This window comes from Engystomops pustulosus, chromosome 1 (assembly GCF_040894005.1).
Source record: "Engystomops pustulosus chromosome 1, aEngPut4.maternal, whole genome shotgun sequence".
Classification (NCBI taxonomy): domain Eukaryota; kingdom Metazoa; phylum Chordata; class Amphibia; order Anura; family Leptodactylidae; genus Engystomops; species Engystomops pustulosus.
Genome location: NC_092411.1, coordinates 85,605,766 through 85,630,227, shown reverse-complemented (window position 1 = coordinate 85,630,227; position 24,462 = coordinate 85,605,766). Strand labels below are relative to the sequence as shown.

Here is a 24,462-nt window from a genome sequence, read left to right as displayed (position 1 = left end):
ATTTTCCAATATACTTTCTATATCAATTCTTCATGGTTTTCTAGATCTCTGCTTGCTGTATTTCTATAAAAAAGCTTCCACGTTTACTTCCTGTATATAAATACCCGTCCATTGTCTTGTGTTGGTCAGGTGTACGGCTCGTTAGCATCACACAGCTTTGATTACACTGTGTGATATACCCGGCTGTACACCTGTGTGACACCACATGATCATGTTTATCTAAAGGAAGTAAATGATGACGCTTTCTGCTGCAAGAAAACCATGAAAAATTGATACAGAAGGTGTATTGGAAAATGTTATAACTTTTCATTACACGAACAATGTCAATTATTTGTTGGAATGTGCTTAATGTGAAAAACCCCTTTAATGATTTGGTTATTACCCCATGTTATGTCACGAAAGGAGGCATTGGGGCAGATATACTTACCCGGCCCATTCGCGATCCAGCTGCGTGTTCTCTGCGGTGGATTCGGGTCTTCCGGCGATTCACTAAGGTAGTTCCTCCGCCGTCCACCAGATGTCGCTGCTGCGCTGAAGAGCATCAGAACGCACTGGAGCACACCGAGCCGGGCTGAGTGAAGGCATTTTTTTTTTAAAAATGCAGCGGTTTTTCCGAATCCGTCGTGTTTTCGTTCAGCTACGCCCCCCCCCATTTCCGTCACGTGCGCCAAAATCCCGGGGCAATACAAGGAAAATTGGCGCAAACCGGAAATATTCGGGTAACACGTCGGGAAAACGCGAATCGGACCCTTAGTAAATGACCCCCATTGTATTTCATTTCCCATCCTGGAAAATGTATTCAATTATTCCTTACCCATAATCAGCAATAGAATTTGCAAGCCACCATGTTAGCCTATAATTTCCGAATGACAAATAGTTCATCTGCAAATCCTCAAAGACAACGCCAATACCGTAAAGTTCATGAACTAGCTGGATATGTGTTAGGAAAAGGGTAAGGGCTCACCTCTGAAGGTGACAAATTCTCATTCTGCTTTGCTACATTTGTATGCTCACATATTTAATCACTAGACTGCTTTGAATATTGTCTAAAAAGAAGGGTGTGGTTCATAGTGTCGGAAAATCGACAAAGCGGCAAACACTGGTATAAAGTTGTCCAACCAAAAGCGGGCCATCAGTAAGTAAAAAATGTCTAACATGTACAGCAAGGCACACAACACAAAATGTGCCATTGTTATAAATTTAGTATATCTTCTGCCTGCCTTTTCTGATGTTATGTTGTCTGAATTTAAGCCAGTAATAATAAATCTCCCCCAGTAGGCTTAACTTGAGTCATAACTTCTAGATAAGGCAGAACTATAACCAGCATGTCCTGGAGCAACATTATTTTTCTCAATTAAAAAAATAAATGGAGGAGATCCATTTTAAGAAGCACTCGGACAATATAGGTGCTATTTACAGTAATAATTTATGAAGTGATGATAATCTATATGTATTGATCTGAAGTTTATTCCAGTATAGTTTCTTTTTTACACCAGACACAAATCGTAGAGATTCGCCAGTCACTGAGAAGGGATGGTCCTTGCCTGTTGTAATGTAAAATATGACAGAGCAGAACAGATTGCTACTCTATGGATAATTAGATCTGCTCAAAGAAGCCAATTAAGTTCCATGGTGAGTTATGCAGAACTCTCATAATAGTTGCGATAAAGAACAATTTCATAATAATAACATTTGCATTTTATAGAGTGCAGCTCCTCTGTAGCTGCAAAATGTCTCCACTAATTGACTTGAACTGAAAGTCGTATCAGGGGGATAGAGCGGACAAAGCTGACAGAGTCCTGCAACTGAATTACAGCACACACCATTTTACGGCAACCCTTGCATCCATACTACATCTACTACTGTTACCCCCTGGCAGCACCCCTTACCTGTTAAAGGTGTTGTTTCTGTTAACCATCCTTAAGAACCCTGTTGGGTCTGTAACGGAATTCATTTTATTGTTAAGATCATCGTATTGCTGGTCCATATAATCTCCTGCCTCGCTTTCAGTTTCGCTGCTTGCACAAGTCCTAGAGATAAAAATAGGCAATGTTACATCTTAAACATGCTTGACAGGATTTAATTTGCTTTCCGTTAAAGACATGCTGATAGGAAATTATATCATTCTGAACAATAAAGTCAGAAGGATATTAAAAGTGATAGAGCATCCAATAAACAGTCTACAACTGAGTAAGCAACACATTTTACATCACAAAATCACTGCCAAAATATGAGGCTACAGAAAATCTAGAGAATGTGCAGAATTACTGTTTTCTGGAGATTTAGTAGGAAATAAAATGGTCAACAAGATGAAAAGTCACAGATCATTTGTAACTGATGGTAGTTGATAACTCATTTTCAGTGTATTGTCTGTAGGGCCAGCTTTCTCCTCAGTAAGTATGTGACCAGATAATAAACATCTGGGAAAATAAGCTCAAAATGCATTGTGCAATCTGCCGATCGGATTCAGATGTATCAGTCTCATGTCCAGATATTTGCCCTGGTTGCCCTGTGACAGTCTGCATATTGTGGCCTACAACCCATCTTTTCTAAATTGTCGTCATGTGTTAAAAAAAATTTAACATAGGGCAAAGGTGAACATATCTGTATAAGCTATCACTAATTGATCTGCAAAGGTAGTCTGCAATAAAGGACACATTACCTCACTTGATCTACAACAATGGAGCAGAGGTACTTTGGTAATTCAGTAACATGCATTATATTAACAATGGACAAGAACCGCAAAACACCTTTCTGAAGAAGGTTGTCTCTTCCTTTGAAGGGTCTAACGGTTTGGCACCAGGGACGTAACTACAGTGGCAGAAGCCATAGCAGCTGCCATGGGGCCCACAATGTCAGGAGGCCCCATCATCAAACCTGACACTTTAAAAAGAGAGGATGTGCACCATTACATTACTGAACATTGTACTGCAAAATAGGTTTATAACATGTATTTGATGCATATATGCTGTATGTGTATACTGTGTATGCTGTGTGTAAATACTTTGTGTGTATATATGCTGCATGTTTTGCACTTTATGTGTATGTATATGCTCTATATGTGTGCGCATGAGTGTATCAATGTGTGATTGTAACTTGAATGTGTGAGTAAATACGTATATTTTTAAGAGGGAAGGGGAGCCCTGCTGAGTTACACCACTGTTTGGCTTAAATCCCAAGCCATGCTGCAATGCGGCACAATTGTGTTGACCTATAGAGAGCTACCTGTATAAAAGCTTGTTTGCATACGCTACTACTATAGAAATAAATGGGCGCCCTATTGCCTATAGGTAACAAGATCATCATCTACAGTTAAAACATTCAGTCACATGTTATTTAGCATTTTCTCATCTTTTTATTTTCGATTTCTTTTTATAATAAAAGTCATTAGATGTCACATTCCAATATTGTTTCCTCTGAACTAAGCATTTTGTCATATTTTAGAACATTTTTCATAGTGAGCAATGTAGTAGATTGATGAGACTGGCCTGTAATGTGTCCCATAGTACAAGATGATAATGTAATTATTGCATAGGTCATCACGGCTAATATCAGAGTGGAGACAAGCTGCAGGTATGACATGTTTCACAGAGTTTGTTTCTGATCTTAATCCCAGTGTTTCCTTGTGATCTCATAAATTGTTAAAAATGTATGAAGTGTACTAAATTATGCATGCAAATAAAGAATATCCTCCATGCAGCTGCTTTATTCATTTCACCAGTAATACACTGAGCTATGAACTGTAACCATTTATGAAAGTCAAACCGTAGAGTGTTGAAATGAAATCCTATATTACAGGTAGGCATGATGTGTAATGCAGGGCTCTAACCTTTACACATTTTTGCTGTGTGAAGGATGTGTGACATCTATAATCTATAAAAACTGATGACAAATCCAAAAAGATGAATGTAGTAGAGAAAACAACTTCACCAATTACTGTAATTGAATTTGGCAGTAGTGAGATTAATAAATGGAAAACCATAATCTCACTTGAAGCCAGGTAACCGCTGTAGCCCAACACTGGCCTCATCCATCCTTACACCTATAGCACCTCAAAGACTGACCTCAGGTCATGATTGTATGAATAAGGTCATGATTAAGAAACCCAGATGGTGCAAAGGCACAGATGAGACAGTCTGCATCCCACATTTGTGGACACAGAATTCAAACTAACATAAATGCATAAGCTATAGATGAGATTTTAAAAAGCTAACTGTAACAGTTGGTAGTACATAATAGGTTGATAATAAATGTCTAAAATGTACGGTAGTTTCAACAGCTTACCGTATATACTCGTGTATAAGCAGAGTTTTTCAGCACAAAAAATGTGCTGAAAAACCTCACCTCGGCTTATACACGAGTCAATAAAAAAATAAACTTATATATTCACCCTCCGGTGGCTCCCCATTGTCAGCGCGGCTCCTCTTTTGTCTTCCCCACGGGCCCTCTTCTTTCTTCGTTCTTCTGTAACAGCCGGCATAGACGCGACCATGTTATCTGCCGGCCGGCGCATACTATGACGTCAGCAGTGCCCGCATCATAGTATGTGCCGGCTGGGATATAACAGGGCGGCGCCCTGCCGGCTGTAACTGAAAATCAAAGAAAGAAGAGGAGCCACAGGGAAGACAGAAGAGGAGCTGCACCGACATCAGGAAACCTGAGCTGAGCATTGGGGCCGCCAGAGGGTGAGTATATAAGTTTTTTTTTTTTTTTTAAGTTCTGGGTGGGCTGGCTGTATACTACTGGGGGCTGGGTGGGCTGTATACTATAGGGGGCAGGCTGGCTATATACTACCGGGTGAAGGCTGGCTGTTTACTACAGAATCAGGCTGGCTGTATACTACAGGGGGCAGGCTGGCTGTATACTACATGGGGGCAGGCTGGCTGTATACGACTGGGTGCTGGCTGTATACTACTGGGTGCAGGCTGGCTGTATACTAGAGAAGCAGGCTGGCTGTATACTACAGGGAGCAGGCTGGCTGTATACTACATGGGGCCGGCTGGCTGTATACGACTGGGGGCTGGCTGTATACTACAGGGGGCAGGCTAGTTGTATACTACAGGGGGCATGCTGGCTTTATACTACTGGGGGCAGGCTGGCTGGCTGTATACTACTGGGGGCAGGCTGGCTGTATACTACATGGGGGCAGGCTGGCTGTATACTACTGGGGGCAGGCTGGCTGTATACTATATGGGGGCAGGCTGGATGTATACTATTGGGGGCAGGCTGGCTGTATACTACTGGGGGCAGGCTGGCTGTATACTACTAGGGGCTGGCTGTATACAACATGGGAGCAGGCCCGCTGCATACTACTGGGGGCTGGCTGTATACTACTGGGGGCAGGCTGGCTGTATACTATTGGGGGCAAGCTGGATTTATACTACATGGGGGCCCACTGTATACTACATGGGGGCAGGCCCACTGTATACTACTCGGGGCTGGTTGTATACTATAGAGGGCAGGCTGGATGTATACTAATATATTTTATAAATATACCTTCAAAGAACTTAAAACACATAAACAGAAAAATAGTATAAAACCAGGGATTGGTGATGATAAACCCATATCTCTCATAGACTCCCCAAATAAATGCAATTAAATATCTCAGACAGAGAGGGGGAATTCCAGGCTCTAAAACCAGAACACCAAGATAAACAATTCTCTACCAACAGGTTGTACTTGATTCTGCAGCTAAGCTCCGTGCCCAACTGGTGATCAGCATAAGATAAAGACTAGCATGTGAAGGAGTGCCACATCCTGTACATTGTATAGCAGGCTATACTAGGATGAAGGATTGTAAACCAAGCATACTGACACACTGGTGTGTGCCCCCTTTGGAAGGATTTGATCTTCTTTTGGCTTCTTATGCCCTGGTTTTCACAAAATATTTTTTAAAAATATGCAAGTGAGCCTGATGGGATCTGGTTTCCATAGATGTTAATTGAGCGTGGAGACCCATGTGCATAATTTTTAAAGCCTTTTTTTCTTAAAAACAAGGGCATAAGAAGCTTAAAGAATCCTGCCAGAGAGCCACACACCAGTATGTGAGTGTGCTTGGTTTACAATCCTTCATCCTGGGGGTAGATGTCCTTTAAACACTCAAGAATATATCCAGCAAATTCTATTCCAGTTTAATACCTAGAGTTGAAAAGTAAGTATAACTTTGCCTTGTATTTCTCCTAAGCCATCAACCAAATCAATATAATGTTCATTTACAGTTCATCACTAATTGTGAACAGCAAAATGAGCCTGATTAGTAGTCCAATAGTTCCATGCGTTCCACCTATTCCGGTAACGATTCCTAGAGACATAAGTGACAAACCACTGGGCAGCTTAATGGAGCTGGACTGGGAGACATCTTCAGCAATTGTCTGCTGAGCTTCAGATCACTGCACAAATGATTGGTTTCATGAGAAGTTGGAACTATTTCAACCAGGATAATATTGTCTTACAACAAAAGGGCTGCTGGTCTTCTACAGCAGGGAAATACGAGATATGGATGAAGTAGATACAGATGTTGTAAATGAAACTGTTTATGGACAGAAGGACAGAAACAGTTTATGGCCTTATCACTCATTCTGTCCTATTAGTCTTTACAATGTGTCTGGGACGGTTTTATTCTGGCCATAAAAGATATTTTCCTCAGAGGACTGGAATGGGTGTTCCATCCTGGGATGTACGCTGGCCGGAGATAAGGAACTGTGTCGGTTACACACAGGCTGAGGGGCGAAACCTTTTTTATGTTTGTCCAGATTATTGCACAGTTTAATCGTTTATTCTTCAGTTTCATTTATTTCTGTAAACTAATGGAAAGAATGGGCAACGTAAACATCTAAAGCAAACCAATGCCAAAGTGACACACTCAAAAAAGGAATACTACTGCTGTTTATATTTAGCCTCCTTAGCCTACCTAAATACTCTAAATCTCATAATTATTATAATCTACAAACTATCTATCTGACCCCCTTACCACCTCTTCCTCCTTTTCTCGCTGGCATCCTATAAAACGCACATTCCCTATGTAACAAACTCCCTGATATATAACCTTTTCATCTTTAAAAAATGGTTTCTAATGAAAACGTGGCTAACTCCATCTGACACTGCCTCCCCTGCTGCTCTCTATTATAGTGGTCTCCACATTACTCACACTCCCCAGCCTAACAATTAACCTGGTGGTTTTCTTCTGTCAAATAAATGGTCCTTCACACTCTCTCACTGTTCCACCTTTCGAAATTCATCCGCATCTATGCTCCTTGTGACCTACGTGTCATCTACTGACCCCCACTGTTTTTATCGATCACTCCATCATCATGGGTGACCCCATCAATATAGCTCTTTCTCCTCTCTAAACCTCCTCCTTTGGCTTCTCACAGTGGTCCTTCACAGCCAAAGTCCTTCACACAGTGGTCCTTCACACTCGCAGAGGGCCATATGCTAGACCTAATTTTCCCTAGCTTTTGTTTCCTATCCAACCTTTCTAATACTACTCTCCTCCTATACAACCACAACTTACTCATCGTCTCCACCACTCTGGTCCCAACCACTCATGCAGTTCACAAGCCTATACACCCGCACAGGAATCTCAAACATCTTGACAGAGACTTTCCTACGTCTCTCTTCAATATCCTTATGCAAGGAGGTAGAAACTGCTGCCACATTCCATAACACTACCTCAGCCATGGACTCTGTAGCTTCCCTGACTCTCACTACAACTAAAGAACATAACTGGCAAGTTATGAAAGGTGTTGGAACAAATCCATCTCTATGGAAGACCTTCTGTCATACAAACAGGTGGTCTTTGCTACAAATCTGCACTTATGTCTGCTAAACAGGATTAGTTCTTAATTCTTATATCTTCCCTATCTCAAAGACAAATATTGTCTATTTTGAACTCCCTTCTGCACCCTCCAGCATCTCCATCAACCTCTCTCATCTCTGACTTCGTCTCACACTTGAAAAACAAAATACACAGCATCAGGTAAAGGTTCAACCTTCACTCCTTTTTTTCCTACCCAGAATATCCAGAGCCCCTCCCACTTCACCAACTTCTCTTCCCTCACTAATGAGAAAGATTCCTACATGCTGTCAAGTGCACATCTCACTACTTGTGTAGTGTGCTTGACCCAATGCCATCGCATCTTATCCCAAACCTCACCACTGTGCTCACTGTGCCCAGCTCCAACTCATGTCTTTAACCTTTCACTATCCACTGGTATTGTTCCATCTTCCTTTAAACATGCAAGAGTCACACAACATCCTAAAGAAGCCATCTCTGGACCCATCCATTCTGCTGAATTATCTTGCAGAAGACTCCCACAGCCACAGTTCAGCATGCTTGATTTTGATGAAAGATTTCTTTTAATAGGGGTCAAAGGCTTTGAGTTTGTTTGGACCCGGACACAAATGCATCGGCACATCAGATTTATACTAGCTTGCTTCAGAAAACTGGCACTGGTTGTAGCTAAAATATTTGTCAGTGCCTGACTCAATATAGATTTCAATTGTGATGCATGGGACTACCCTAGTTGTGCCAGAATTATTAAGAGGCCTGATTATCTTAATAATTGTGGCACAAACCCCAATCTTAGTAAATAGATCCCAGTGGACAAACACTGAGAATCTCAGTACAGCACTATGGAATAAGTTATTGCTATATTTGCAAGTAGAAACAAACAAATATACATCCAATATATGTTTCTAAATAAACCTTTAAAACAGAAATAAACGTACTGTAATAAAATATTTATTTCTGACAATCGATGCAAGAGTCGGCAAACGAAAATGATTGCAGTTACTGTTCTCCCTAGCCTTGGCCATGAACCGCTACTGCTAAGAAAACGAATTCCCAATGTAAGACAGCTCGAAATATAAATCAAAAGGTCAAATGAATCTTGCAGAGTTCTGTGAGACGGCGTTTCCACCTGATTACCTATAAAAATGAACATTGCTCCCACATCCTACAAAAAGCATCAACCTGCAAATAAATCTTGTTAGTAATTGTTTCTGATCATAAGTCACCACTTTCCAAATAGACTGAAACAGAAAAATGTAATCTGACCTATTACTATGCTTCTAGTCTGGCTCAGTCAAAGGCTGGAAATCGCATCACTTTGCTAGTCATGACCCCCACTTGCTGTGTAAATCTACTCCGCACTCCTCTATGCTTTGCCATATAAGATAACACTGAAAGGACATTAAAATTTCAACTGGAATCTGCAAGTAAATTGAGATGAAAACGTGTCATCTGCTACACTGTAGCGCTAAAAGCAGGCGCACAAACAATTTGATTACAGGTCACTTGTTACAAGTGAAATCCAAAAAGAATGGTGATGTTTAATTAATATACCGTCTCAGCAAAACAAAGAAAGGGTCAGTGGAGCATTGCCAGCCACAGCTGAGCATGAAGATTAACTGCATCAAAATGACACATCATTAAAATATAATTTATCTCTGCCAAAAGATAAGAAAGAATAGTTTATTAAGAGCACGCAATCGACATATGTTAGCCATCAGCCGTTATTATTACTACTCAGCGGCGGACAAACTGGTTGGTGAGGATTTAATTTTTTTGCCTGTGTTATTTCTGAATGGTAAAAATCAATAAAAAATTACATTTGCATATATAAAAATAAAAACCATTACAGTATAAAAACGCAAGAGTACTAGCAATGGCATGCAAAATGTATTTCAAATCTCTTCCCTTACATTTATCATGACAACTGGAGGTCTACAATTAATGCAATCATTTTCTCTTCTATCTGTGAAACAAGTAAGCGCGCCAGTGCCTGGTTTGTGAATTGAAAGCATGTAAATTATTTGCGAGCATCAATCACACAGCTGCATATCTCAGAATGTATCCTTGCCATTTGGAGTCTAAGTGACTTTGGGAATGGAGATTCACATCTTGTTCTTTGGCATCTGCAAAATTTCCACAACAGCTACCAATGTGCCCTGGTGAGGTTCAGTTTTGGACTGCTGAACCGGAAAAGATTAGGTTTATATGGGGAAACCATATAGGAGAATGGGGCTGGAGATAAGAGACTTAAGCGTCTCAAACTCACTCGCTTTTCTTAATTGCTAAATAAATATTCACAAATTCCTAAGGCCAAAGAAAGTCTTCTAATCCATGGAAATGTATTACCATTTTATATCATATTTACATGATTAAATATGGAAATAGAACTATGAGTCTAGGCATCCAGTGCTACATTTTTATGGCCTTGCATCAAAGTGTCAGTCACATGTGCTAGAAATGATGTTTTTTGCCCTACTTGCTTAATGAAATATACAATGTATTATTCATATTAAAAGGAGAACACACATTCAGATTGTAACTACAGTAACACAGAAGGCAATTATTTCTTGGCTAACAAATAATATTTGTCCCCAGGTGACTTCATTCAATGTGTGTCATGCTAGTGTAAGGTTGTGTTCACACCAAATGTATGCAGCTTGTTAAAAGGTACTTTTTTCGGATTAGAAAAGGCACCTTTAAAATGGGTTGGCCACACATCAGACTTTAACAGGGCAAGTATACGACCTTAAGGGCGCATTCACACAATGCGTTTCGTCACTTTTTTTTAAGCATTCCAAAGGTTTCAGCCTTGATCACATACTAAGGTTACATTGAGTTTCCACTGCATCTGCTAAAACGCGACGTAACCTTAGCATGTGATCAAGGCTGAAGCCTTTGGAATGCATCAATAATGCATAAAAAATGTAACACAACGCATCATGTGAAAGCACCCTAATAGTGTAACCCAATATAATACTTACCCTGTTAAGTTTGCCATTCACAACAAGTTATGTGATCCTGCATGTAGCAAAACTCGGGACTTCCTATTATGTCCTGTGTACTTAAAGTTTTAAAGTATTAATGTTTGATACAAGTGGCCAATTACTAGCAACACACATGGTGGGTTTTATATGCACAACAGAAAACAACTGAAAATGATTAGTTTCTGCTGTGGTTTTATGTTGCATTTTATCTGCATCAGGTAACCAGAGCTCAACCCTTGCTTTGGATTAGCTGCAAATGATTTGCCATATATTGGCCTAAAACATGAAATTTGCAGGAAGCCTTAATCAGCGGAATCTTTGAGCCATGTTCTCCTATTGTACAAATTATGGGCTCCATCTGTGTCCAGTGTAAACTGCAGGTGTTTTAAAGGGAATCTGTCATCTGGAGCAGGAGAGAAGCTGAGAGCAGTAAGTACCATACTGTACGCACCATTCCTGCATCCTCTGCTGCTCCTGGCAGTGCTCTGCTCTGGGTCCTTAAAGAGGACCTGTCACCCAATTTATCGGCACTAGGAGCTGCTTACTAAAGTAAGCAGCTCCTCGTGCTTGAACAAACGCCGCAGTGTTAGAGGGATAGCGTTACCTGAAACCTCCGGTAATGCCATCAAACACTGCGGCGTGGTACAGTGTAATCATCGGACCGCTGGCAAAGCTGTCCGATGTATTCCTGAGGGGGCGGGGTTGGGGTGTTGCTAGGGGGCGGTGACTGCCGCCTAGCGCACGGCAGTCACTGCCGGCCTATGGAGCGAGCGGGGCGGTCCGGGGAAGAGGCAGGGCCTCGGACCGCCCCCTCATGATTACATCGGACAGCGTTGCAAGCGGTCCGATGATACACTGTACCCCGACGCAGTGTTTGATAGCGTTACCGGAGGTTTCCGGTAACGCTATCACTCTAACACTGCAGCGTTTGATCAAGCACTAGGAGCTGCTTACTTTAGTAAGCATCTCCTAGTGCCGAAAATTTAGGTGACAGGTCCTCTTTAAGTTGGCACATAGAAACGGTGTCTGGAGATAGAGCAGAACAGCGCCAGTGTGACTCAGGGCGGAGAAGAGTGTTTTTTTTTTCCCCAGCATAATTGACCACATACCATTCATGTGAACTAGCATTCATATGCTGCCCATTTCCTTCTGATACTCCTTGAGATAGTTCTACTCCTTCATTGGAGTCCAGCTGTGTTCAATTAAACTCATGTGATTTGATAAGGAAAGTGCATGTCAGAGCACATGAGAATCATGAGGTCTAAGGAACTGCCCAAGAAGCTCAGAGACAAAATAGTGGCAAGGCAAAGTTCTGGCCAAGATTACAAAAGAATGTCTGATGAAGATTGAACTTTTTGGTGTTAATTCTAAGCAGTATGTGTGGGGAAAACCAGGCACTGCTTATCATCTGCCAAATACAATCCCAACAATGAAACAGGGTGCTGCAGCATCATGTTATGGGGTGTATTTCAGCTTCAGGGACAGGACGACTGGTTGCAATTGAAAGAAAGATGAATAATGCCAAGTACAGAGAGATCCTGGATGAAAACCTCTTCCGGAGTACTCAGGACCTCAGTTTAGGCCGAAGGTTCAGTTTCCAACAAGACAATGACCCTAAGCACACAGCTAAACAAAGCAGTGGCTTCAAAACAACTCGATGACCATTCTTGACTGGCCCAGCCTAAGCCCTAACCTAAATCTAATTGAGCATTTCCAGTGAGACTTGAAAATGGCTTCCACCAACACTCACCATCCAACCATCACCATTTTTTTTTACTCTTTTAATATTACCAATTGGCCTTATTACCAATTACCAATCCGCCTTAATCAGCGGAATCTTTGAGCCATGTTCTCCTATTGTACAAATTATGGGCTCCATCTGTGTCCAGTGTAAACTGCAGGTGTTTTAAAGGGAATCTGTCATCTGGAGCAGGAGAGAAGCTGAGAGCAGTAAGTACCATACTGTACGCACCATTCCTGCATCCTCTGCTGCTCCTGGCAGTGCTCTGCTCTGGGTCCTTAAAGAGGACCTGTCACCCAATTTATCGGCACTAGGAGCTGCTTACTAAAGTAAGCAGCTCCTCGTGCTTGAACAAACGCCGCAGTGTTAGAGGGATAGCGTTACCTGAAACCTCCGGTAATGCCATCAAACACTGCGGCGTGGTACAGTGTAATCATCGGACCGCTGGCAAAGCTGTCCGATGTATTCCTGAGGGGGCGGGGTTGGGGTGTTGCTAGGGGGCGGTGACTGCCGCCTAGCGCTCGGCAGTCACTGCCGGCCTATGGAGCGAGCGGGGCGGTCCGGGGAAGAGGCAGGGCCTCGGACCGCCCCCTCATGATTACATCGGACAGCGTTGCAAGCGGTCCGATGATACACTGTACCCCGACGCAGTGTTTGATAGCGTTACCGGAGGTTTCCGGTAACGCTATCACTCTAACACTGCGGCGTTTGATCAAGCACTAGGAGCTGCTTACTTTAGTAAGCAGCTCCTAGTGCCGAAAATTTAGGTGACAGGTCCTCTTTAAGTTGGCACATAGAAACGGTGTCTGGAGATAGAGCAGAACAGCGCCAGTGTGACTCAGGGCGGAGAAGAGTGTTTTTTTTTTCCCCAGCATAATTGACCACATACCATTCATGTGAACTAAGCTAAAGTTGCTGCTTTTTAGTTTCCTAGCATGAAAAAAACAGACGGTAGACTTAGCCTAGCTTAGCTTGGCAAATATTGTACAGCACTATTAAAAAAGCACAAAGCATCTGATACGAGGTGGCACTTACTGTGCATGCTTCATTAACTGCAAATAACATAGAAAATTCATTTCTTTTAAAAGCAAAGGGACAGTAGGTAATGTAGTGGCTTTATAGCATTACAAGCAAACAATGCAATAAGATCTGACAACTATGCAAACTCTTAGCATTGTGCTTTGGAGGTTATCAACGCAACATTGATTATGGTGCATTGATACCAGCGGAGGTGTCGTCTGCACCTTCTTCTGTATTCATAAAGCAGACTTAAGTGTTGATAACAACATGGAATCAATGTCAGCTGATGTTATCATTTTAAGAAGTGAAGTTAATACAGCAAACATTACGGATGGAAAGTGATGGAGCTTTCAGATTCTACAGACATATTAAAAAGCAAATGATGATGTTATCAGATAATAGGGAAGATAATAAAATCCAACTTCCTGAAGACATTACATGGAAAAGTTTGGTGGGGGCTTAAATTAAGGCAAAAAAAGGCATACAACACTAGGATCTGAGGTAGATAGGAGCCCTGATAATATATACACAAAGGAAATCACCTTACAAATAAAAATAGGATTGTGTAGGGTACTACAAGAAAGGCTTAGAAAGAAGAAAACAGGTACCAACTAACCAGCCCCTGGGACACTGAGCTCAACTGCACACACACTAGGTAAAGAAAGTATTCAGACACCTTTTAATGTTTCACTCCTTGTTTCATTGCAGCCAATCGGTTGCAAAAGTTTTTTTTGCTCGTTAATGTAAACTCTGCTCCCCGTCTTAACAGAAAACCCCCTAGAAATGTAGATATTTATGCTAATTTATTAAACAAGAAAAACTAAAATATCACATGGTCATAAGTATTCAGACCCTTTGCTGTGACAATCATATTGAACTCATATGCTGCCCATTTCCTTCTGATACTCCTTGAGATAGTTCTACTCCTTCATTGGAGTCCAGCTGTGTTCAATTAAACTCATGTGATTTGATAAGGAAAGTGCATGTCAGAGCACATGAGAATCATGAGGTCTAAGGAACTGCCCAAGAAGCTCAGAGACAAAATAGTGGCAAGGCAAAGTTCTGGCCAAGATTACAAAAGAATGTCTGATGAAGATTGAACTTTTTGGTGTTAATTCTAAGCAGTATGTGTGGGGAAAACCAGGCACTGCTTATCATCTGCCAAATACAATCCCAACAATGAAACAGGGTGCTGCAGCATCATGTTATGGGGTGTATTTCAGCTTCAGGGACAGGACGACTGGTTGCAATTGAAAGAAAGATGAATAATGCCAAGTACAGAGAGATCCTGGATGAAAACCTCTTCCGGAGTACTCAGGACCTCAGTTTAGGCCGAAGGTTCAGTTTCCAACAAGACAATGACCCTAAGCACACAGCTAAACAAAGCAGTGGCTTCAAAACAACTCGATGACCATTCTTGACTGGCCCAGCCTAAGCCCTAACCTAAATCTAATTGAGCATTTCCAGTGAGACTTGAAAATGGCTTCCACCAACACTCACCATCCAACCATCACCATTTTTTTTTACTCTTTTAATATTACCAATTGGCTGCAATAAAGCAAAGACTATAAAATATAAAGGGGTCTTAATATTTTTCGTATCCTCTGTAGATTAAAACAAAATTATTTTTCCCGACTACAGGAAAAATATGTCTAGAAAATGTATAAAGTGCCATATACAATGGTGTGGTGCAGTTTAATAATAATAATTCCTTTATTTATATAGCGCACACAGATAATGCAGCGCTGCACAGAGCTTGCCAAATCAGTCCCTGTCCCCAATGGGGCTCACAGTCTAATCAACCTACAAGAATGTTTTGGAGTGTGGGAGAAAACTAAAGGACCTGGAGGAAATCCACGCAAACATGATGAGAACATACAGGCTCTTTGCAGATGTTGACCAGGATAGGACATGAACACGGTTTGAAAAGATCCCTTTAAAGAGTGTATGTGAAATGTACACAGATCAAGGAAAACCAAATGTAAGGCTCTTCTCCATTTGCTGTGCAGCTCAATAGATCTCTGTGAAGAGCTAATTTGGACTAGGGAGAAAATGACTGAATTCTGAATTTTTGATTGTGTTTATATGTTTTCTATGTCCCATGGCCATAAATGAATAATATATATGCTCCAGGCAATAACAGTAGAAAAGGAGTCACAAGGCAAAATAATTCTCTATATATTTTTCATATAATAAAAACTTTTGTACTTTAGCTCAATTTATTAAAAGAAAACGAGGGACAAATATGGGTCATTACGGAAACAAATAGCAGGAAAAGAGAACAAGCCCATAACTCATTTTTTTCTACATTACTTGCCACAAAAGAGAGGAAGTTGACAAATTATTGGTAACATTGAAATATCAAAGTGCTAGATTCTTATGAAAGCGTGTTACATAACATACAAGGGCTGTAGACTGCAATACACATCTTATCTATAGCTTTGTACAAGGATCAAAGAAGAATTTTGCTGATGCCGATGTTCACCTCCCCTTTACTGGCTGCTGAGCTCCGACAACATAAGGTCCGAAATCATAACAAAGGGAAATGAGGAAACATGATTGTGGCCTCAGTATCAAATCCGCACAAGGCGCTGGCAAGCTCTCTGGAACATGTTACAATAATTTAACCTCAACTTTATCACTACACTCTGTACAGCTGATAAGAAAAAACTCATATTATTTGTCTGTCTGGAGGGATCCTCACTGTTTGATAAGCCATGGCCCTAGAGTATACTAAAATAATTCTGTTCAGCTCACTGACAATGCACATAAAGGGGGGAGTAGCCTTTCATGATTTTTCTGTTTCTAGGAAGCTTTGCCTCTTACTTATGGCAAAGACGATGACATTTAGGAGGGGTTTATAAAGCAACATGACAGATGATTATTACAGAGCAACAACTAGAACGTGTCAAAAGCCAAACCCTATGAGCAGTACACAAAACAAAGAATTATTTGTTATAACGCTATCTTCTGCATGGGCAGAGGAAGGCGAGATATCATTATATCCTTTCACATAAAAGCAAGGAAACAATTGACAAAACAAGACAGCAGGGAAAGCAAAGGGAATGCTGGGATATGAGGAAGGATGTGTTAGCGGCAGGGGATGTGAGGCACTGAGGGGGCTTTATGGAGCAATATAACATAATAAATGAACACTACACAAGTCGGGTTTTCTTAAAGAAACACAACAGACCATAAGAAAATATAAACACAAGCAAAATCTAAAGTGTATTTTTTCCACAGGAGGATCCTATAGCAGGCAACACTGTTACTGTCAGATGACACATCACCAATGACCACTACACAGACAGCTCTCTTTTAATACGAATGTATATCATTCTTAGACCCATAAAATGTTTAACAACCTAACAATGTCTTTCTGTTGGACTTTTCCTGCCCATTAAAATGATCTATTTGCACGAATTTCCCCGAGCACTGGATGTTAAAAACAGTAAAAGCAATTCAAAGTGTAATGAAACGTTCCTGATGGTAACAATAATGCCGCTTGTGCACTAAAACTCTTTGGTTTGGATTTAGAGAAAAAGAGTGGCATCAAACATTACATGAAATGATATTAGTACTCTAGAGGGAAGCCAGAAAAGTGCTCCATCAGTATGCACATTACATTTAGATCACTTCTGCCACTGACATTCGGTGTGTTTTCCTGAAATGCTTTGATGTAAAACCTAAAGTGGGAATTTCTTCTAGTGGAACACCTGTCGGAGTCGCAGGTCCTTATTGTGGAACAGATTTTTGAAGTAGCACATGGAGGATTTTAGTGGCTTACCACATACTGCTCCATATTTGACCTGTCTGACGGCCTAAAGGGGTTCAAAAACATTTCATAAAAACTCAGAGATTTCCATCTTATGTGAATATTTATGTTTACGCTTCTCCAGGAACAGATTTTGGAGAAAGAAGGGTTGGACATGATAGATATCAACATGGCTGACCCTTTTCTTCTTAAACTCACATGCACTAACTCTGGTCAACAGATATTTAAAGAAAATTTAATCAAAATCTTAAATGATAATGTCACTCACGTGTCCATCTAAGCGCAGAGTATATGTATCTGTCTTTATAGTGCTTTTTCATGCCCTCTTTCTTCTTAAAATCAACTTTTAACAATACGTAATAAAGTCAAGTGTGCTTCTTGGATGTACAATTCAGCAGGAAGAGGCAGAGCAAGGATTTTAATTGCTCCCTGTTCTATCACAGCTTTCAACTGAAGCGCAAGGGCAAGTTTTTTCAACAACTGGTCTAGGAGATCTAGCACCCCAAAACTGTGTAGGGCTGCATTGGAAGCCTAATGGACAAATCTACCCCTGCTAGGGAAAGGGAGACAATGAGGCCATGGGAGCCGAAACGTAGCTTGGCACATGTTGGAATAAACTACACTTTTTTATTCACAAGCCTTTGGAGTGCTGCTGTTTTTCCGATAAATATATATATATATACCATACTAATTACTGTTGGAAATAGAGGTTAGGCATGAGAATTTGATATCAGATACAGATAGCAGTGAATTCCTTCTGTACCGTCCATAGAAGATTTTTATTAATTATATGTTATATCTGTGCCAGCATCATCTTCTGTTTGTAAGGTACAGCATCATCCTCTGTTTGTAACGTACAGCATCATCCCCTGCTTGTAAGGTACAGCATCATCTCTCTGATTTGCACTTTGGCAATGGAAATAAGCGTCAACTAGTTGTCCACTATTACAGCTGGAAAGGGGGTTTAGTTTTGGGGCCTATTGTAACTGTCTGTGTCAGCTGTCCATTCTCAGATCCCGCATTACACTATAGGTAAAATTAAAGCAATGTTGAGAGCACAATCTCCAAATAAATTTAAACCATTCCTAAAAAATGTCACCACATAAAAAAGTGAGTACAAACAGTTAGATCTACAATAAGTTTATGCCATATTAAAGGAAATCAACCACTCAAAAAAGAAAAAAAAAAACTAGAAATACTCACTTCCGCTCCTTTTTATCTTGATCCCGGTGCTGTTCGTTGCTAGTATTTACATGTCGGGATCACCTAAAAATTAGCAGCAGGGCATTCCAGACTGTTTATTATACAGGCCCCCGCCACCTAATTCTCCCATGCTGGGGGCTAGGGAGGACAAGGTGACATCACGCGAGAGATGTGAATTCACACCTCTCACATTATGTCCCAGTATGGGAGAGGGAGGTGGCGAGGGCATGCATAATTAGCAGCCCGGAGCGGTGGGCGTCTTGTCCCCACACTACGTGCTGCTAATTATAACTATCTGTCAAGACAAGCGATGGACAGCGTCAATCAAGGTGAGGAAGAACGGTATTTTAAGGGGTTTTTTTTAGGGGTTGATATCCTTTACTAAATTCACTATAATGTTACTGACCACTTATATTGCATAAAGGCTATGGTGAATTAAAAATTAAATCTCAGCCCAAATAACAGTCATATGTGATCAGGCATGTGTGAAAAAAGCTGTACATAAAATATTTACAAGCACTTCCAAAAAATCAAGCCAAGTTAATGTTCTGTTTGTTATATTGAAAACATAAGATTAGAACATTTCCAAAAAAAGGAGAATGCAAACATCACCAGGTCTCTGGCAAAGACATGGAACGGATTAGAGTAAGATGGTACTACATAACATAAACATTTACTTAAAGCTTTTTGTATACATCAAAAGTAGTGGCATGCTTGGCAAATTTCAATAAACAGACCAATGGTGAGTTCAAAGTAGTAACTACATCTTGAAATGTATAATAGAATACAAACAGCACAGCGAGTTCAGAAGGAATTCCAATTTTCGCAAAATGACTCCATGTACTGTATTTTTAGTTTTGTAATTTGTTCCGCCTTTGCGGGCTTGTAGGCTCTCAGTAGGCTTGTACTCTAGGAGTGATTGACAGTCTTCAGGGAAATATACAGTTAGAAGGGAAGTATATATGATCAACCTGTAAAAAGGTGTAATCTTTACCCAAATTTAGTAACTGCCTAAGAATATAAAGCACAAGTATTCATAGAATGTAGAAATATATGCTTATGTAATATGTAGTATTATTTATTTCCAATGAATAATCTAGAAACTTTTCTTTTGGTGCCAGAAAAAAGTCAACTCGGTCTTCTGGATAAATCCTAACTTGTTTATCAACTTCTAAAGGGGGATTTCTTAGAGAAATGTTAAAAAAAGAGACTTAATGGACCATAAACAGGTATTAAATAAATAATGTATTCCCATAAGGCTACATGCACATGACTGTGTGCCCGCCATACCGTACTGCTGCTCACCCCCACCCTTCTCCATAGAGAAACATGGTGCATGATGCCCTATTATGAGGAAAGATAGGACATGTCCTATCTTTTCCCCGGGTATGGAACGGTACGGTGCCGTATGCCCGTTGACAGTTTATGGGGGATGCATGCATATACGATGTATATACGCCGGCTGTATATACCTTACCCTAAGGGCCGTGTGAATGCAGCTTAAATAGGGGGAAAAGCAACAAATATGGCAGTAGGAATAATATCTATATTCATTATATTAGTTTGGTATCTCTTACAAAGTAATGTAAAAGGAGTCTACCATCAGTTTTGACCAAACAAAGCTGCAGTTAGTATTGGGTAGAGGCACTTATGTAACCAATGTTAATGTTAGAAACGCCAGGTCTGTGAAAATTGATTTATATTCCTGGATTGTAACTGAACTAGGAACACTATGGTGGAGCACGTCTCTATGGGATATCTTCACTATATAACACAGCCCCTCTGAGTAATAGGAGTAACAGGCCTCTGGTTAAATATTACGCACAAGCAACTGGGGTACAAAAGTTTGAGGACACTTCCCCAGTGTTTCAAGTCCGGCTACAATCCTGGATTACACTCCCCTTTTCCCCAATCCTGCTGCTACTAACAACACATTCAAAGGTATGTGTACACATATCTTTACGACTGCTACCTAACAATATCTGCAACTTGGTATGGTCAAAACTGCTGACAGATTCCCATAAAAGAGCTTTATATACAGTATAAGTAAAACATTTAGAAGCCTTTAAATGCTGTGTTCTAACAGTTGTACTTGCTTTGTGAGAGGAGTGTTAGAAGGTGGGTTATGGTACCCCAGACACCCACTAGCAATCTGTCTCCCTACTGACTGTGATATATATCTTGTGAGCATCTAGCCGACACATTGTATGGGAATCTGGCACGGCCCTGACAATATAAAAATGTAAATCAGGCGTACAAGGGACTTGCTTTTTGACAAGCACCACATGTTCTAGCCTGGGTAAATGACAACACCTTCTCCATTGTAATGACAGAGAGTTTTTTTTTCTGCCTTGAAGTAAAAAAACAAAACAAAGCATATTTATACAGAGAAAGCACCAGCAGCCTGTGATCGTGCTGGAATGTACAAGTGTTGTGTGATGGTAGTAGAAGCGCAGGGCTGGTGTCATTAAATATAATGGCGCTTGTGCGCAAAGTGCTTTTGTCAGAGGTCTCCTTCTGATCCATGGATATCTCTTTCCTTGATAAAAATCCCCTGGAGGTAAAGCTCACATAGAAGATGTACCGGCTGTCAGGCTCAAACAGCAAATTATGCAGTTTTTCCTGCCTTCCCCTGCATGCTGCCTGCTTGCCAAATATATTTTGTTTCTGTTTACATTATAAAAGGACTCATCCTGCACTTTGTATTGATACTGTTGACTTGAAACGGGTTCATTCTGTATTCAGTGGTATCATGGTCTGGAAAATGATCCAGGCAGAGGACTATTAAGGGGAAGATGAGATTTCCTCCCTGATGAGCCAGCACTTTGCATCCTATAGTTTCCCACAACATCCCAAGACATAGGTAGATCTTTTGTTACACTTTCTTTGTGTACTGTGATACTAAAAATTAAAACAATCAGATTTACATGAATTCAATCCTGCTGAATTGCTAAGAAACATTCCTTCACCTCTCACATGAATATAATGTATACAACAGAAGTGTAGAATGTATATGGAGATGTAGAAACCATCTTCATGTGCAGTTTTTTCTTTCTCTATGTTGTCTGTTACCAACTCCATAATGGCTCAGCACAGCATCACATGGGTAGCTACAGACAGAACCCCCATGACAGCTAGAAGGTAAAATGACCCTTCTCACTTTATTCTCCATCTTCTACATTATAGTCATGTGGCAGAAGTCAGTCTAATCATTATCAGTAACTGTGATAGGCATCATGAACCAGCTGAAGAGAAGGATCCCAGGAGTTTTCAGATGGAAAGAAAAAACTAAATTAAGTAATACTATTTGAGGTTTAAATGAATGAAAGATTGAAAAATAATGGAAAACTTTTATAACATTTATATTTTGTAGTTATGCTTTTGAAGTTTATAGGACAGCTTTGGCGTTCATCAACTTTATAAAACTCATTTACATTACACAGGTTCGTTTTGCTATTATGTCCTATGGCATTTGTATGGATTCTTTTAATAAAACTTAACTAAGGGGGCTCTAGAGGGCTCTATAACCGCTGAAATAAACCTGCCATCTCTTGTAGAGAAAGATTTTGCTGTGTTTTGGCCAATAAATTTGGAGATCCCCTATCTGCTCAATATACCTTAAGATGGCTTAAACAAGAGGGTAGACATAACACGGTTGACATGGAAGCTCCTTGAAGAACACTGGCCACTATGGACTTGCTGATGGTTATTCTGCTGCAATGCACAGAAGCAGCAAAGTGAAGAAAGCAGCACTATATTCACAGTAATTACTTTTTATCCAACCTAGTTTGCGTATTACATTGCCAAAAAGCTATTCTGAAATCAATTAATATACCACTAGGAATAAGTTACCTCTAATCTGCATTGCTTTGTATAAAATCTATTTATCTTAACTCTTCTTCCTGGCAATAAATCATGTATGACAAAAATTTTGCTTATGAGTAGTAAGTTAGTCAGTGTTGAATTATGATCTTAAAGGTCAGTTCATATTTAGATGCTTAGCACGGGTATATAATACATGGCATGACACAAGTAGACTTAAGGTGCAGCATGGTAGTGGTAGCACTTCTGCCTTGCAGTGCGGGAGTCCTGGGTTCAAGAACCACCCAGGTCAACATCTACAAAGAGCTTGTATGTTCTCTCCGCGTTTGCATGGGTTTCCTCTGGGTACTCTGGTTTCCTCCCACACTCCAAAACATACTGGTAGGTGGTTTAGATTGTAAGCCCAATGAGGACAGGGACCAATTTGGCTAGATGCAGCATTTGTGCATCGCTGTGTAATCTGTAGGCGCTATATAAATAAAAAATTATTATTTAAGGTGGTAGTAGTTAAAGATAATGTTATACTTCCATCAGATCTGCTGACGCTGTCTACCAATTGTCACTGATGTACCTCAATGTTGTCCCATGAAAAAATATAATATCAGTGTCTTTGCATTACACTGTGGTCACAATATTACACAGCTTCATTCATCTTTCTACAGATATTTGTTTTGAAAAAATTATTCTGCAAAATTTATACTGAAAATTTTAGAAAACCCTATAACACCTCCTTTTTAATAGTTATACCATCCAACTGCATTTTTAAAGTTAAAGCTAGATAAATGGCCTTTATCCTGTGGCACTGAGACCCCCACTGATCAGCAAGTTAGGCCCTATCCCGTCGATAGGGTCTAATTTTTCTTCGTGGGAAAACCCCTTTAATGCTGATGGGGCTGACTGCAAAATCTGTACCCCAAGTGACACATACTGGGCCCTCTAAGGCTCCATGGATCCAGTGTAACCACACTTTCTGCACCTCCTGTAGTGACTCACCAGTATATTGTCTTGTGTAGAATAAGGAAAGAGGAAAGTGTACTACATACTGTACTCCCCATATGTAACCAGTCTCGTCCTGGTGTTATGTTATATACTGTATATCTGATCCATTGCAATACACTGTATATTTCAACATCACTATTTGATTAATCTTTGGTAGAAGACATTTTTTACTCCCTTGCATCTGCTGTGGGCATTACATTAAAGGGGGCTTCTGCTGTCTATATTACATTAAAGGGGCATATGATATGGACATTACAATAAAAGGGGTCATCTGCTATGGACATTTCTTTAAAGGGGGCTCTGCTGTGGACATTTCATTAAAGGGGGCTTCGAGTCGATCACTTTACCCAGTTTTTTTGTGGTAAAATTAGGGGCCTTGGCTTATGCGTAAGTATTTTCAGCTGTAGTTCAGCTGTAGAGAACACAGAGGCCAGGCAGCCAGGTGCAGCAGTCCAGATCTCCTCCACTGTCTGGGAGATCTCGTCTGGACGGTTGTCGGGTTGGATTGTTTCATGCGGTTAGGGAATGTGATTGGCTTTCCTAAATAGATGGGTTATAAGAGCAAATTTGAAGTTCATCATCAAATAACTTTAATACAGTATACGATTAAGGATATAGAGTAGTATTTAAGTTGTAACATCAGGGCACATGTTTTTTGGATTCTGGGGGGACCCTAGTCCAATGGGACACTTAATCCGCCACTGAATTGAATGTATATTAATACACAGGTAGAGTAAAGAATATTTTACATTGATGAGACCCTCTGAGATTAGACTATTGTGTGCAAAAGATGTAGCACATTAGTCATTATAAATGCTGCCCATGTCTGTTAACACAGCAGTATGTACAGAGCTTTTATCCAATGGATTGCAGACATCACCCAAGTATGGAAGTTGTGTATCCTAACCATCTGTGTTTTACACTGGCAGTGCCAAGAATATTTAAGAAGAATATTACAAAAACACACAGCTATCACCCTGGTGGCATTGCACAAGGCCGCTGTGTCTGTTTCTTTAATTTTCAAGCTGATTGGCCATTCCTGGCACCACTAGCGGAACGTTGATTTTTCCAGTTGATTGTGCAGTTAGCCAAGCATTTGTAGTATTAGATTGGGATCAGATTA

At 40.5% G+C, this 24,462-nt stretch overlaps 1 protein-coding gene across 3 annotated transcripts in view; it reads right to left on the bottom strand.

Moving 5' to 3' along the window:
- The window catches only part of TTC28 (tetratricopeptide repeat domain 28), a 365,189-nt gene that overhangs the window by 68,633 nt on the left and 272,094 nt on the right, over positions 1–24,462 (bottom strand). For all 3 annotated transcript variants that reach the window (XM_072146640.1, XM_072146649.1, XM_072146660.1), the window contains one exon: positions 1,890–2,030. In XM_072146640.1, coding sequence (XP_072002741.1) covers positions 1,890–2,030 — 141 coding nt within the window. The remainder of the gene's footprint in view (positions 1–1,889; positions 2,031–24,462) is intronic.